The sequence below is a fragment of the Oncorhynchus gorbuscha genome, linkage group LG25, assembly GCF_021184085.1.
Source record: "Oncorhynchus gorbuscha isolate QuinsamMale2020 ecotype Even-year linkage group LG25, OgorEven_v1.0, whole genome shotgun sequence".
NCBI lineage: Eukaryota > Metazoa > Chordata > Actinopteri > Salmoniformes > Salmonidae > Oncorhynchus > Oncorhynchus gorbuscha.
The window spans coordinates 36,289,955-36,306,778 of NC_060197.1; the positions used below are offsets into that span (position 1 = coordinate 36,289,955).

General features: G+C 43.2%; 1 protein-coding gene across 1 annotated transcript in view; it reads left to right on the forward strand.

The window, feature by feature from the left end:
* LOC124013915 (regulator of G-protein signaling 12-like) overlaps window positions 1–16,824 on the forward strand; it is an 85,582-nt gene that overhangs the window by 8,695 nt on the left and 60,063 nt on the right. The window contains exon 3 of the mRNA XM_046328475.1: window positions 1,384–1,485. Coding sequence (XP_046184431.1) covers window positions 1,384–1,485 — 102 coding nt within the window. The remainder of the gene's footprint in view (window positions 1–1,383; window positions 1,486–16,824) is intronic.

The window sequence follows — 16,824 nt, forward strand, 5'->3', positions numbered from 1 at the left end:
AATATCAGGCATTTGGCAAAACAGAATCTTTGCACAAATTGAGAGAATCCTCCTCTACCATCTGATGCATTTTTATTTCCGCTCTTCTTTCTGGTACAGAGAGCAGATTACCCGAGTCAGATGATAGGGGAAAATATTACGCTGTTTATCGTTGTGTTTGTCTCTCGCTGTTTATCCAAGCAAAAGTTATTATCCTGTGTGCATACACCGGATGAATAATGTGTCTGTCTGAAATGTCCTCTGTTCTGAAAATAAGTTTTGCACAGGAAGCTAAGGCAAATGACAGGATAGAGCCCATGTGATACCATGGTAATTACCGGCAGTTTTTTATTCCAGCTCAGACATTAGGCTGGGCTTTCACCCATCATTATAATAGCAGGGCTGCTGGCAAAATGTGTGTCTCATGCTCCTTTAGTGTAGCAGTGAAACGGTGAGATTAAGGTGCAGATGAAAGGGGAGGAGTTGAATTTGATGGAGGCTTTTGAGGTAAAGTAGGTGAAAATCTATTTTTTCACTACCTCAGCTCAACTGGTGTCTGTGAAATCGTCAACATTGTGCAGAACTGAGACTAATGTGCCGTGTGTGTGTGTGTAGCCAGTCCATTATTTTTCTACAATCTGTTGGCCAATCACAGTTATGTTGTCGGGCAGGAAGGGAGTTGCGTGTCAGGACCCCTGTTTATTTAAGGACACGCCATATGGCCTGAAGGTCATGGCAGGAAGAACATCTGTCATCATCTTGGTTGGTTTACATCATCTTGGTTTAATTGCCCAGCGAGATAGTCCCTTTTCACTCGCAAATCTCTCCAAAACGACAAGCTTGTACAGTGTATAGGGATATGCCTATTTTGTATGGAAATGTATTCCAGACAAAGGGATGATCACCATTGACAAGTTTACTTTACTAATCCCTAATGCTTACATCATGTTAAAGGTGTTATGTCATGTTTATGATGGTGTTATGTAGGCTCATGACCCATAGCTAAGTATGACAGAAACCATGATAGGATCAGTGGTCCATGTAGTAGTGTGATGTTTTGGCACAGTCATTATCCATTTCCTGCAGTCAAATGACCTTGTGGCCTCATGGGTAGAATGTTATTAATAGTTTTCATAATTAATCAACATTTTTTTTTCTTTTTCGAACAGTTTTGTTATATTTCAGTCTTCTGTGATGTATATGAAGTATCAAAATGGAATTCATTTCAACTCTATATCTGCATGGTACAGGTGTCTTATTTTTTTAAAGCCCATAACCATGTGTGTGAGGTGTGTACTTTTGTTTCAAATTAGATTTGTTTAAGACTACTAAAAAATACTCAGTGTGACCTTGAGTTAGCCCACTGCAGTAAAAGGTTCATGTTCTCTCTTCTCCCCATGACAGGGTTCCAAGTTCTGGGGCATTGGCGCCGGACGCTCCTCTGGCCGTCGCTCCATTGGACACTCCAAGAGGCTCAGCCTGGCACGATCACTGGACGACCTGGAGGTAGGCCCTATGTCCAGTGCAGTATTTATAACTGTTGTCATATCGTTTAAAACCTAGCACCATCCTACTCGGTTTGCCTGGTATTAACCCCATTTGTGTTTCTGGAATTTGAGTTTTTTGAATTGGAGTAAAATATCTGGTGTTCAATCAACTTAATTCAATAAAACTCTGTTCTGGCTTATTGTAACATTGTAAAATGGCCCTGTAACGTTGTGTACCCATCTTTATTGGGAACTGCATTTTGAGGGCATGCGGCTCGCTTATATGCGGAGGAGTTGGTCAGCTTGACTAATTTGGACATTCAGCCGAACCTCCCTCCCCCGTTCTGCTCCAGTTTCCATTCTTTTTGAACCTTTCATTTCTGTTTGCCTTCAACTCTCATATTTGGTGCCACACTTGCGGCGAGGGTGGCTCACAAAGTGGTCTTTGTGTGGGCTCGAGGCATGGGCCCTGTTGGTTTGGCCTTGTTAACGAGCAGCCTGAGGCATGGGCCCTGTTGGTATGGCCTTGCTAACGAGCAGTGCTGCTAAATGACGTTCCCACATTTCTCCCCTATTAGCATTGCTCAGGGATTCTACAGCCCCTCGCTATCACACACACACACACACACACACACACACACACACACACACACACACACACACACACACACACACACACACACACACACACACACACACACACACACACACACACACACACACACACACACACACACACACACACACACACACACACACACACACACACACACACACACACACACACCCTAAACAGTAGTGTCAAAAACTTGAGGCATCTGGTTCTGTTTAAGTTCAATAGGGTTTTCAACAAGTCTCTTTGGAACTGTATGTTATATAAAATGGCGCCGACAGAGATGGTCGCCTCACTTCGCGTTCTTAGGAAACTATGCAGTATTTTTTTAAATGTATTATTTCGTACATTGTTACCCCAGGAATCTTCAGTCATGCTTCCAGATAAACTAAACACCTTCTTTGTCCGCTTTGAGGATAATACAGTGCCACCGTCACGGCTCGCTAACAAAGACTGCTTCTCCCCTCTCTCATTCTCTGTGGCTGACGTAGTAAAACATTTAAACTTGTTAACCCTCGCAAGGCTTCTGGCCCAGATGGCATCCCTAGCTGTGTCCTCAGAGCATGCGCAGACCAGCTGGCTGATGGTTCAATCGCTCCCTATTCCAGTCTGTTGTCCCCACATGCTTCAAGATGGCCACCATTGTTCTCGTACCCAAGAAGGAAAAGATAAATGAACTAAATGACTACCTCCCCGTAGTACTCACTAATGTCATCATGAAGTGCTTTAAGAAGCTAGTCAAGGATCATATCACCGCCACCTTACAGGCCACCCTAGACCCACTACAGTTTGCATACCGCCCCAACAGGTCCACAGATGACTCAATCGCCATCACACTGCACACTGCCTTATCCCATCTGGACAAAAATAATACCTATGGAAGAATGCTGTTCATTTACTACAGCTCAGCATTCAACACCATAGTACCCTCCATGCTCACCATCAAGCTGGAGTCCCTGGATCTCAACTCCGTCCTGTGCAACTGGGTCCTGGACTTTCTGACACGCCGCCCCCAGGTGTTGAAGGTAGGAAACAACATCTCTACTTTGCCGACCCTCAACACTGGGGCCCCACAAGGGTGTGTGCTCAGCCCTCTCCTGTACTCCCTGTTTACCCATGACTGCGTGGCCATGCACGCCTCCAACTCAATCATCAAGTTTGCAGACGACACAACAGTAGTGGGCCTAATCACCAACAATGACAAGATAGCCTACAGGCAGGAGGTGAGGGCACTCGGAGTGTGGTGTCAGGAAAACAACCTTTCATCAACGTCAACAAGACAAAGGAGATGATCGTGGACTTCAGGAAACAGCAGAGGGAGCACACCCCTATCCACATCGAAGGGACAGCAGTGGAGAAGGTGGAAAGTTTGAAGTTCCTGGGCGTACACATTTACATTTACATTTAAGTCATTTAGCAGACGCTCTTATCCAGAGCGACTTACAAATTGGTGCATTCACCTTATGACATCCAGTGGAACAACCACTTTACAATAGTGCATCTAAATATTTTAAGGGGGGGAGGGGGGGTGAGAAGGATTACTTTATCCTATCCTAGGTATTCCTTAAAGAGGTCACACATCACAGACAAACTGAAAGGGTCCACCCACACAGACAGTGTGATGAATAAGGCACAACAGCCGTCTTCAGGCTGCTGACAAACTTTTACAGATGCACAATCGAGGGCATCCTGTCGTGCTGTATCACTGCCTGGTGCGGCAACTGCACCTCCCTCAACCACACGGCTCTCCAGAGGGTGGTGCGGTATGCACAAATCAAATCAAATGTATTTATATAGCCCTTCGTACATCAGCTGATATCTCAAAGTGCTGTACAGAAACCCAGCCTAAAACCCCAAACAGCAAGCAATGCAGGTGTAGAAGCACGGTGGCTAGGAAAAACTCCCTAGAAAGGCCAAAACCTATGAATAAACCTAGAGAGGAACCAGGCTATTAGGGGTGGCCAATCCTCTTCTGGCTGTGCCGGGTGGAGATTATAACAGAACATGGCCAAGATGTTCAAATGTTCATAAATGACCAGCATGGTCAAATAATAATAATCACAGGCAGAACAGTTGAAACTGGAGCAGCAGCACAGCCAGGTGGACTGGGGACAGCAAGGAGTCATCATGCCAGGTAGTCCTGAGGCATGGTCCTAGGGCTCAGGTCCTCCGAGAGAAAGAAAGAGAGAGAGAGAATTAGAGAGAGCATACTTAAATTCACACAGGACACCGGATAAGACAGGAGAAGTACTCCAGATATAACAAACTGACCCTAGCCCCCCGACACATAAACTACTGCAGCATAAATACTGGAGGCTGAGACAGGAGGGGTCTGGAGACACTGTGGCCCCATCCGATGATACCCCCGGACAGGGCCAAACACAAAGCATCACCGTGGGCAAACTACCTGCTCTCCATGACACCTCCGTGACACCTACAGCACCCGATGTCACAGGGAGGCCAAAAAGATCATCATGGACAACAACCATCGAGACACTGCCTGTTCACACCACTATAATCCAGAAGGCGAGGTCAGTACAGGTGCATCAAAGCTGGGACTGAGAGATTGAAAAACAGCTTCTAGCTCAAGGCCGTTAGACTGCTAAACAGCAGTCACTAACTCAGAGATGCTGCTGCCTAGATTGAGACCCAATCACTGGACACTTTAATAAATGGATCACTAGTCACTTTAAACAATGCCACTTTAAACATGATTACATATCTTACATTACTCATATCACATGTATATAGTGTATTTCATACCATCTACTGCACCTTGTCTATGCTGCTCGGCCATTGCTCATCCATATACTTATATGTACATATTCTCATTCACCCATTTAGATTTGTGTGTATTTGGTAGTTGTTGGGGAATTGTTCGATTACTTGTTAGATATTACTGCACTGTCGGAACTAGAAGCACAAGCATTTCGCTACACTCGCATTAACATCTGCTAACCATGTATATGTGACCAATAACATTTGATTTGATTTGTACAGAACAGCTTCACACAATGTAAAGTACATTTTTTATGTCTGACCTAATTGGTTTTGACATTTGGCTTTGCTCACTTTTGCGTTTGTCATCGAAGGAGTGGGCGGAAGACTCAACTTCAGAGCCTTCTGTCAGCACAGCGGCTGAATCACTCTTACCTCAACATGGCTGTTCATTAGTACTACACAGCAATAGGATGTTATGACTTAACGGTTTCTGCTCTTTTTGTCTTAGGGATTTCTTAGTCACTGGTACTGCAGAGGAGTGAAGATAAGATAATGGTATTGTTAGTCAGTGTGTGAACCCTGAACCGGGAACTCTATATATATAGATTTGCTCCACTTCACCATTTTCGAACGCTAGAGCGATGTCATTGGTTGAGGCCATCTCAAATTCTTTCAAGTACACTAGGGCCTTGCAGCCTCTTCAGGGTCAAGTACACTAGGGCCTTGCTGCCTCTTCAGGGTCAACAGTTACTGTGACGGTTATGGAGAGAGACGGGGCATTTGACGTGTTGCAAGTGTCTGTGAGGTCAATAAAACGAGCTACAGCTTTCATACTTTGTTAGCATTAGCTATGATCTCTGTCTACAGAGCCTGCTAACTGCACATGCTGGATGTAAACAACTGAATTATGCACCTATAATAGGATCCCCAAAAAAGGTCTGCTATAGGCCTAAACAAACAAAGAAAACCTGCTACCTAGTAATGAACTACTTATAGCTCTAATCCAACAGAATAAATTGGATACAACATGTTATTGTCCACACGATGAGGAAAGTTACCCTGGGCTTCACATAAATTACATTTCTAGATACAAAACATATTGCAATACTAGGAAAACTTTGTCATCAAAAGCATTTAATTTGACATGTAGGACTATTATAGAGAAAAAAATGAACATTGGACTAAGGTCAGCTCGTATTGAATTAAATAATAACTCATTTTGATGTCTCTTTTATAATTGGGCTCTCAGGGTAGTAGCACATCCTACTGTTTGATCCTCTCTATGACGCAAACTGTAATTCTCTCAGAAATAGTTTTGGCTAGCAAAACAAACGGCTATATTTGGGTTGCCACAGACTGAATGGGAATCCCCGTTCAAATTGGGAACAGCAAGTAAGAGTATTAGGATTTCCTCAAGTGTTTCCTGAAACATTAAGACTTGGGTGTATTCCACCAGCTAAATAGTATTTTGGTCAGTGGGTGGCTGTAGAGGGAATTTTAACATAGTCCGGTAAGGGAATCCCACCTTTAAAGTATAGCATTTTCCTCAAACTGTACTTTTCCAAGTTATGAAATGGTGGAGTTCCTAATTAAAGGCCCAGTGAAGTCAAAAACATGGTTTGTCATGTGTTTTATATATATTTCCACACTATGAGGTTAGAATAATACCGTGAAATTGTGAAAATTATGATAATACCGTTTTAGTGTAAGAGCTGTTTGAAATAACTGGCTGAAATGTTTTGGTGGGGTGAAGTTTTGGCCTGCCTTGTGACATTAGTTAACCAATAAGCAAGAGTTCCAAACCATTTTGCTAGTTTTCAGTTTTCCCCTCCCCACACAGACCATTCCCAGACAGTACTAGCAAAATTCTTGCTTGAGAAATTGCTATTTTCTAAGAAGCTATTTTTGTTTATTTTTGACCATTTAAATTAAAAATAATCAAATAATCACACAAGGTAATAATTGTTTCCCAGAAATGATTTGATATTAAGATTAAAACAGCTGCATTGGACCTTTTAAGGGTTTCTTAGGAATTGCTGGTCCTCTGGGAGTTTTTTGTTGCTGCAAAACAGTTGTTGTGTAAGCACGTCTGTGGTCTGATAAGAACTTAACAGTGGCGTATTTGCACATTTTTCATTGTGCAGTCATCATTTCAGCCACACTGAAACCATGACAAAGTGAGTGCAATTTACCCATGCTGCTTTAAGTCATGGTATACATTCCAGGTAATTACTATGTTTGAGGTTTTCATCTAATGGTGGCCAAAGGCAATTAGATCCTCATCTATGGCTGTCGCCCACCCCTGGTTTCCATTTCAAGGGCTCATCACCCCAAGGGCTCAGCGTTACCGTCCTTGCTAAACCAGACACCATTCTTTCACCGGAGAACGGCATTCAGTCAAGTTGAACTACGCTATAACAGCTTCACATGATCATCAGTCAAAGATCAATGAGCCACGCCGCAAGGCTCAGTACGGGAAGGAAACATGAATATGTATGCACTCACTACTGTAAGTCTGCTAAATTTGTCAATGTAGAGCAACAGAAACACATCATCTGCTCTTTCTTGATAAGGAAAGTGAGAGCCTCCATTTGGCAGGCATCCTGTAAAGACAATATATGGAATGACAAACTGGTACATGTTGTGCAAGCTACATCAAAGGATTTTTACACCCACAATGTAAGATTCCCTATGTTCCTCACCATATAAATAACAAGTGTCATCGTATCGCAGCCTCTCCAGATTACTAGCGTGCATCACGTTGGAATATCCCATTATACAGGGATTGGAAGGTGTTTTGTTTTGAGAGCTTTTCCTACCCTCCTGATTCCTCAGCCCTGTCCTTGACTCCCTAGAATGTTATTGAGCCCATTTTTCACACTGTGGGAATCCAAAATGTGATAAGCTGCCAGCGGTCACATCTCTACATGAGTGGACAACGTGGGCCCCTGGGAGACCCTGCCAGCAGCGCTGTGGTGAGACCCCTGCTTGTGGATAACCTCTCAACGTTTGACGCTACGGAGGCTGCAAGCACATGTGGCGGCTCTGTTGCTTTTTCCGTGGTTAGCCGTGTGCGTCAGAGCCGCGGCAACAGGGGTCAGGAATCAGTAAACACTGTTATATTTGACCTCACAGAGCCTCTGACATGTAGCTACGCCAGACTGTCCTGTCGGCTAGCCGAATCTGCGGTTTTCTGTCTGTTTCGCTTGTCCTGGTTGCCATTTGGTCTCAGCAGAGGAGCTGTGATGATCAGCGGTTGATGTATTTTGTGTGTGTGTGGAGATTACGCGATAGGAGCATCTCGCTGCACGCTGGGGCTTCGTTGTCTGTGAACTTTGTATCGCTTCTATTCATTTTTCAGCACACTTGTCAAAGCACCGCCGGCCCCCTTCCTCCTCGCACGCCAATTCCTTTCTCATCTCAGGCTTTAATTTCTGACTTAAATCAGATGCTTTGCACACTGAATGATAAGTGTGCGTCTGTGAGTTTCTGTGGTCTATGTGTACAAATGCATTACAAATAGTGTGAAGGACTGCTTGTGAGTGTATGCTATTTTGTGTACCTATGTGTGTGCCAAGAGTTGATGGCCCTCCCTTATCCGTGAGTCTAAGCTTTTGCGTTCCCTCACACATCATAGGCTGGATAACAAAGCTTGGTTTGCCTGCCTGAGGCTAAGAGATCCACTTTGTGGGCGTAGCAGGAACTGTGAGGAGGAATGAAGACAGAGGGAGAGAAAAATAAATGGAAAGGGAAGGATGATAGAGTGGGTAGAGGAAAGTGAGAGAGGGAGGGAGGTAGGTAGGGAGTGAGAGAGGGAGGGAGGGAGAGAGGAAGCAAGGCACAGTAGCAGCAGGGGGAGTGTGTTTGAACTCTCAGTAGCTGTCAGGATCTTGGACTGCCGCTCTCCGCCTGAGTTTAGCGCTCCCTGGCTGCAAACACACACACACCGCGGAGTGAGCTGACGAATGGACTTGTTTCCACACACCAGGCGTGTGGAGCTGCAGCAGCACTGAAGACAAGCCAAACACAAGCTGCACACAGCGCCATACATGGAGCAAACTTTAACTCTCAACTCTGTAAGTATTCTCATCAAACTCATTGAGCATCTGTCTCTCTCTTCTTCTTGCTTTCATAGTTCATGCTTATCTCTGTGCTGTGGTGTCTTCCTGCATCTCCCTGACAGTTTTCTTGCCTTCTTTGGGCTCTTTGTAACTCATATTAGACTGTTTAAGTGCCTCACAGTGGTTAGCTTGTGTGTTCCTTCAGAGGAATGTTTTGGTCAGCTCCAGCCTCTAACAGAGCTTGCATGTGTGTGTGGCTATGTGACACACTGTGCAGTTCTATACAGAGATACTGTCCTGCTTCCTGAATACTGGGACCGGGGACACAAACTGAATTTAAATCAGGCATACTAAAAGGGTTTTGTGAAGTGATGAGTGATTTTTCTCATCGTCGACTCTCATCAAGTGTTCTTTATGAACTGTTGACTGAGCGGCGCTGTGTTTGGAGTCCCTTGGCTAGTGACCCATTTTAAATGAATTAGTGTTGTTTGGAGGAGTGCAGCACAGTTTTGGTGTAAAGGACCCAACCTTAAGGACCCAACCGACATGGAGAAAAATTGTATTTTTAGGGTTGCCCATAGCAGCTTAAGTTGAGGTTGAACTTGATGTGGTTGCATGTGGTTTTGCTCTGCCCCTCTCTGTTTACTGTGCACTGATTCACCCCCTGCTGTTAGACAGTCAGTTATGTTTTTGTCTTAAAGGAACTAGTGGTGGCACATCTGTTTTTGGTATATGTTCTGTCTCTGGTCTATTTTTTGTCTAATCTAAATGTATGGGATCAGCCAGAGCCGTATATAGAGATACACCGTATGTACCGGTATACCTCTGGATTCTGCTTGGGACATTATGATGCTGCTGCTGTGACTTGAAAGGCGTTGCAGAAAAGGTGTGTTCTTGGGAGGATTAGCAGTCGAGGGAAGATCACGACACGCTTTTATCTCGCAGACGTCACAGGATGAGAGCGTCGACGTGTGGGTGGACAGTTGCCCTCACGAAATGTGTCCTCGGGCACAGCATTATGGGATGTAAAGAGCAAGTGGGCTGACATTTCCTAAATGCCTCTTCACAGCGGTGCGCTTTTTTTCCTCCTGCAGAGGTTTCATTGCGTTAAATAAGCTGCCTCTCTGCCCACAGACTGGAAAAATGGCTAGCTGCATTGGACTCCAGATTCAGTTAGCTGCAGAACTCAGAGGATGGAAACTCTGTGACCAAACAGACAGATGCGACAGCGGTTGCTGACCACCTCGAGACCACAGAAGAAAAGCAGTGTCTGACCAACTGAGGTCAGAAATACAGTACTGTGTACTCCCACACTGACCGTGTGGTTGGTTGGTTATTGTGCATAGTACACCCAGCTCAAAACTGAATGATGTCATCACAGTGACACCAAAACCATGACATTTCTGTCAACATTTAGCCAACTGCCTGGTGGGAAAGGAGATGTATTAAATTAGTTGGCAACAGTCAGCGCTGTTTTGTCCCATTTACCTGGTTGTGTTGAATAGCCTCCTCCTATCTGAGATATAGGCAGGCTCTGGGAATAAAGCAGTATGATTCAAGGCCATCTACCCACCCACACTATTTACATTCCTATTTATTTTTATTTATTTCTACTTTTCATCCATTTCTTCATACTGCATCGTTTGCAGTACATCTCCTGCCAAGGGTGTGGAAGTAACTCAATGAAGGAAAACCATGGAACTCGGACACCGTTTCTCATGAAAGGAAACGGTTTGAACATGTCGGAGAGAGAAACTAGTACACACTTGTTTAAAAAAAAAAGTTTTTATTTGTCTTTAACCTCAAACCTGTGTCTGCTTCGTATGGGCGTTTATCGTACTGGAGTAAGAGGTGGTGTCGTGTTAGAACTAGCGTGCCAACGAGAATGCGGTTCTTCAATAATGCAGGGAATGAAAGCGTTTGTTGGTATCTTTGGCCATATGTTGGCAGAGAAAGTTGAGAAACAATGCCAAGGTCCTGTCTCCTTAGCACCATCGATAGAATAAACACAGATCTTTGTGAGACAAGTTGTCACCCCCCCCCCCCAACGCTATTGTGAGAGCTTTGCTGTGCTTTTCTCGCTCGTGAGATATTTCAATAACTTATCGCCACATATCAATGGATTGAAATCTAGGATGTAGGTTAATATAATGATTCCTTTTAGCAGGCTCTTTTTATCCAAGCGTCTTACAGTACTGCATACATACTTTTTCATATCTTGCCGCAGTGGGAATCAAATTTACAACCCTGCTGTTGCAAGCACTCTACCAACGGAGCCACACAGGACTAATGCAGAATTCTATTGTGTGACCTAGTTGCTTTCTGTTAAGCAAAACAGTAACTCCCGTGGTTTGTACTATAAAGTACAGCACATGGTATGTGGTCATAGTATTTCCAGAGGCCCTTGAGGTGTATGTTGCCCCTAAAATGACAAATCTAGGTTCAGTTTACCCTCTCCCGTTCCCTGTAGGAGGTTATTAAAGGAAAATTGATCTAATCCCCCCAAAGGCGCAGCACACGTGGGTGGGTGGATAAAAGTAGCATATAGATATAAATACTAGGATTACGTAACATAAGTATTTCATATTTATTTCATTGCATTTATTTCATTGCGGGCAACAACTCTCTAGTAGGAAGATGTGGGTGCTTCAAAGGATGGATAGATTGGCCTTTGGAAGCTAAATTGGATTAGATGACACCAGTGTGTTATAATATTTCAAGTTTATTTTTATACAGCGGAACATATAACTCTCCCTACTCTCAGCCACTCAGTCTCTGTAACAGTTTGTACATAAACACAGCAATCCACACTGTCTCTGTCTGTTTCCCTCCAGAAACGTCTATTTTTGCCCCTCTGAGAGCTGCCCCGAACTTGTCCCCATGCCAAATACCCATGAGGACTAACTAGACGACGACATCTGTTTGCCTTTCCCCTATGGGGACTGACTTAACCGAAACCCCCATCCCCGTTCTCTCCCAGACTCCCCCAGCCAGTTAAGGTTCCCAGTATGACAGTGGTGGTTGGTGCCGTTTTAAGATGAGGGAGGACGATTCTTTTTTTTATGAGCATGGCCTTATTTTTATTACAGGATATTGGATAACTGTTCATATTCATATTCTTTTCACCCAGCTCAAAGTATCATCGATAGGTTTAGGCTACTTAACATTATACTCAAATTTTCCCTATACCCATCATGAGGTTGGTACAACCTAGCCTATCAATTAAAGTTTATAGCGTACACTCCAGTTCAAAAGTTTGGGGTCACTTAGAAATGTCCTTGTTTTTGAAAGAAAAGCTACATTTTTGTCCATTAAAATAACATGTGTTTGATCAGAAATACAGTGTAGACATTTTAATGTTGTAAATGACTATTGTAGCTGGAAAATGCAGATTTTTATGGAATATCTACAGTTGAAATTTTATATAAGTTTATATACACTTAGGTTGGAGTCATTAAAACTCGTTTTTCAACCACTCCCCACATTTCTTGCTAACAAACTATAGTTTTGGCAAGTCAGTTAGGACATCTACTTTGTGGATGACATAAGTAATTTTTCCAACAATTGTTTACAAACAGATTATTTCACTTATAATTCACTGTATCACAATTCCAGTGGGTTAGAAGTTTATATACATTAAGCTGGAAAATTCCAGAAAATGACGTCATGGCTTTAGAAGCTTCTGATAGGCTAATTGACATCATTTGAGTCAATTGGAGGTGTACCTGTGGATGTATTTCAAGGCCTACCTTCAAACTCAGTGCCTCTTTGCTTGACATCATGGGAAAATCAAAAGAAATCAGCCAAGACCTCAGAAATTGTAGACCTCCACAAGTCAGGTTCATCCTTGGGAGCAATTTCCAAACACCTGAAGGTACTACGTTCATCTGTACATACAATACTACGCAAGTATAAACACCATGGGACCATGCAGCCGTCATACTGCTCAGGAAGGAGACGCATTCTGTCTCCTAGAGTTAAATGTGCTTTGGTGCGAAAAGTGCAAATCAATTGGTGAACAACAGCAAAGGACCTTGTGAAGATGCTGGAGGAAACGGTACAAAAGTATCTATATCGACAGTAAATCTAGTCCTGTATCGACATAACCTGAAAGGTCGCTCACTAAGGAAGAAGCCACTGCCTTAAAACCGCCATAAAAAAGCCAGACTATGGTTTTTAACTGCACATGGGGACAAAGATCGTACTTTTTGGAGAAATGTCCTCTGGTCTGATGAAACAAAAATATAACTGTTTGGCCATAATGACCATCGTTATGTTTGGAGGGAAAAGGGGGATGCTTGCAAGCCGAAGAACACCATCCCAACCGTGAAGCACGGGGTGGCAGCATCGTGTTCTGGGGGTGCTTTGCTGCAGGAGGGACTGGTGCACTTCACAAAATAGATGGCATCATGAGGATGGAAAATTATATGGATATATTGAAGCAACATCTCAAGACATCAGTTAAAGCTTGGTCGCAAATTGGTCTTCCAAATGGACAATGACCCCAAGCATATTTCCAAAGTTGTGGCAAAATGGCTTAAGGACAACAAAGTCAAGGTATTGGAGTGGCCATCACAAGACTCTGACCTCAATCCTACAGAATTTTTGTGGGCAGAACTGAAAAAGCATGTGCAAGCAAGGAGGCCTACAAACCAGCTCTGTTACACCAGCTCTGTCAGGAGGAATGGGCCAAAATTCACTCAACTTATTGTGGGAAGCTTGTGGAAGGCTACCCAAAACGTTTGACACAAGTTAAACAATTGAAAGGCAATGCTACCAAATACTAATTGAGTGTATGTAAACTTCTGACACACTGGGAATGTGATAAAATAAATAAAAGCTGAAATAAGTAATTCCCTATACTATTATTCTGACATTTCACATTCTTAAAATAAAGTGGTGATCTTAACTGACCAAAGACAGGGAATTTTTACTAGGATTAAATGTCAGGAATTGTGAAAAACTGAGTTTAAATCTATTTGGCTAAGGTGTATGAAAACTTCCGACTTCAACTGTACATATGCGTACAGAGGCGACATTATCAGCAACCATCACTCCTGTGTTCCAATGGCACGTTGTGTTAGCTAATCCAAGTGGATCATTTTAAAAGGCTAATTGATCATTAGAAAACTATTTTGCAATCATGTTAGCACAGTTGAAAAGAGCTGACTCTGGGATGTTGGCCTTCTAGGCAGAATTGCTCTGTCCAGTGTCTGTGTTCTTTTGCCAATCTTAATCTTTCATTTTTATTGGCCAGTCTGAGATATGGCTTTTTCTTTGCAACTCTGCCTAGAAGGCTAGCATCTCGGAGTCGCCTCTTCACTGTTGACGTTGAGACTGGTGTTTTGGTACTATTTAACCAACTTGTGAAGCATCTGTTTCTCAAACTAGACACTCTAATGTACTTGTCCTCTTGCTCAGTTGTGCACCGTGGCCTCCCACTCCTCTTTCTATTCTTGTTAGAGTCATTTTGCGCTGTTCTGTGAAGGGAGTAGTTCACAGCGTTGTCCGAGATCTTCAGTTTCTTGGCAATTTCTTGCATGGTATAGCCTTCATTTATCAGAACAAGAATTGACTGACGAGTTTCAGAAGAAAGTTATTTGTTTCTGGCCATTTTGAGCCTGTTATCGAACTCACAAATGCTGATGCTTCAGATACTCAACTAGTCTAAAGAAGGCCAGTTTTATTGCTTCTTTAATCTGGACAACAGTTTTCAGCTGTGCTAACAATTGCAAAACGTTTTTCTAATGATCAATTAGCCTTTTAAAATGATACACTTTGATTAGCTAACACAACGTGCCATTGGAACACAGGGTTGATGGTTGCTGATAATGGGCCTATGTACGCCTATGTACATATTCCATAAACAAAAACTGCCGTTTCCAGCTACAATGGTCATTTACAACATTAACAATGTCTACACTGTATTTCTGATTAATTAATATTATTTTAAATGACAAAAAAAGTGCTTTTCTTTCAAAAGCAAGGACATTTCTAAGTGACCCCAAACTTTTGAACGATAGTGTAGGTGCACAGGTCGAGAGACGAATGTGAATAATCAAGGTGACAGACAGGGACACATTTAATCCCACCTTGCACACGCTTGCCTGCATCTAACTGATCTGGGGTGTAATCATTTGTCCAACAGTTGCAAACGAGAGTTTTTTATTGGAAAAATTCAGGTATGTTTATCCCTGTTTCGTTTTATTTAAGAATTAGCGCAATGAATATACATGCTCCTGATCACGTGCAAACACAGTTCACTTTCATAGCAGCCACATACAAACAGCATGATCACTTTGCTCATTGTTTTCATTCTCACATCTACGATTTTCCCTTCACTTGGTGACTTCAGTGCACAACACATCAGCTATCTGTGACCAGGCGAAAAAACTTTCCAAGCCAAACCTTCATATCATATCTTAACCGTTAACCTCTACACACAGCCTTCATCATTGTCACCATATTAGCTAGCGTTATAGCTAGTCAACATAGCTATTAGAACTAACGTGTTAGTAAACCCGCAGTACAGTGAACAGTCAGCAAGCAGTTTAGCTGTTACACAGGCATGCCTCTGTGGCAGTAAATTAATAAAACCAAAAGCTTACCTTGAATTGGAAGAGTTCTAGTGTTGGATAGTCATAGCCAGCTAGCTAACATAGCATACCTCTCTGTTTGAGCCGGGTGTTTGAGTAGGCTAAACTAGTTAGCTGCATTTTCTAGCTAATTACAGTGCTTTGCGCATTTTGTTATGTTACAACCTTATTCTAAAATTGATTAAATACATTTTTTCCCTGTTCAAATCTACACACAAACCCCATAATGACAAAGCAAAAAAAGTTGATTAAAAAAAAGCTTATTAAAAAAAGATGTATATATATATAATATCACATAAGTATTCAGAACCTTTAGTAAGTACTTTGTTTTGTTATTTAACCAGGCAAGTCAGTTCGCTGCCCTATGGGACTCCCAATCACGGCCAGATGTGATACAGCCTGGATTCAAACCAGGGACTGCAGTGATACATCTTGCACTGAGATGCAGTGCCTTAGACCGCTGCGCCACTTGAGAGCTTGTTGAAGCACCTTTGGCAGTGATTACAGAATCGAGTCTTCTTACAAGCTTGGCACACCAGTATTTGGGGAGTTTCTCCCATTCTTCTCTGCAAATCCTCTTAAGTTGGATGGGGAGTGTTGCTGCACAGCTATTTTCAAGTCTCCAGAGAGGTTTGATCGGGTTTAAGTCTTTGCTCTGGCTGGGCCACTCAAGAACATTCAGAGACTTGTCCTGAAGTCACTCCTGCGTTGTCTTGGTTGTGTGCTTAGGGTCGTTGTCCTGTTGGCAGGTGAACCTTTGCTCCAGTCTGAGGTCCTGAGCACTCTGGAGCAGGTTTTCATCAAGGATATCTCTGTACTCTGCTCCGTTCATATTTTCCTCAATCGTGATTAGTCTCCCAGTCCCTGCCCTAAAAAACATCCCACAGCATGATACTGCCACCACCATACTTCACCGTAGAGAGGGGGCCAGGTTTCCTACAGACAGATGTGACGCTTGGCATTTAGGCCAAAGAGTTCAATCTTGGTTTCATCAGACCAGAGAATTGTGTTTCTCAAGGTCTGAGAGTCTTTAAGTGCCTTTTGGCAAATTTGGAGTAGCTTCCGTCTGGCTACTCAACCGTCAAAGCCTAATAGGTGAAGTGCTGCAGAGATGGTTGTCCTTCTGGAAGGTTCTCCCATCTCCACAGAGGAACTCTAGAGCTCTGTCAGAGTAACCATCAAGTTCTTGGTCACCTCCCTGACCAAGGCCCTTCTCCACCGATTGCTCAGTCTGGCCCTGGCGGCCAGCTCTAGGTAGAGTCTTGGTGGTTCTCAACTTCTTCCATTTAAGGATGTTAGAGGCCATTGTGTTCTTGGGGACCTTCAATGCTGCAGAAATGTTTTGGTACCCTTCCCCAGATCTGTGC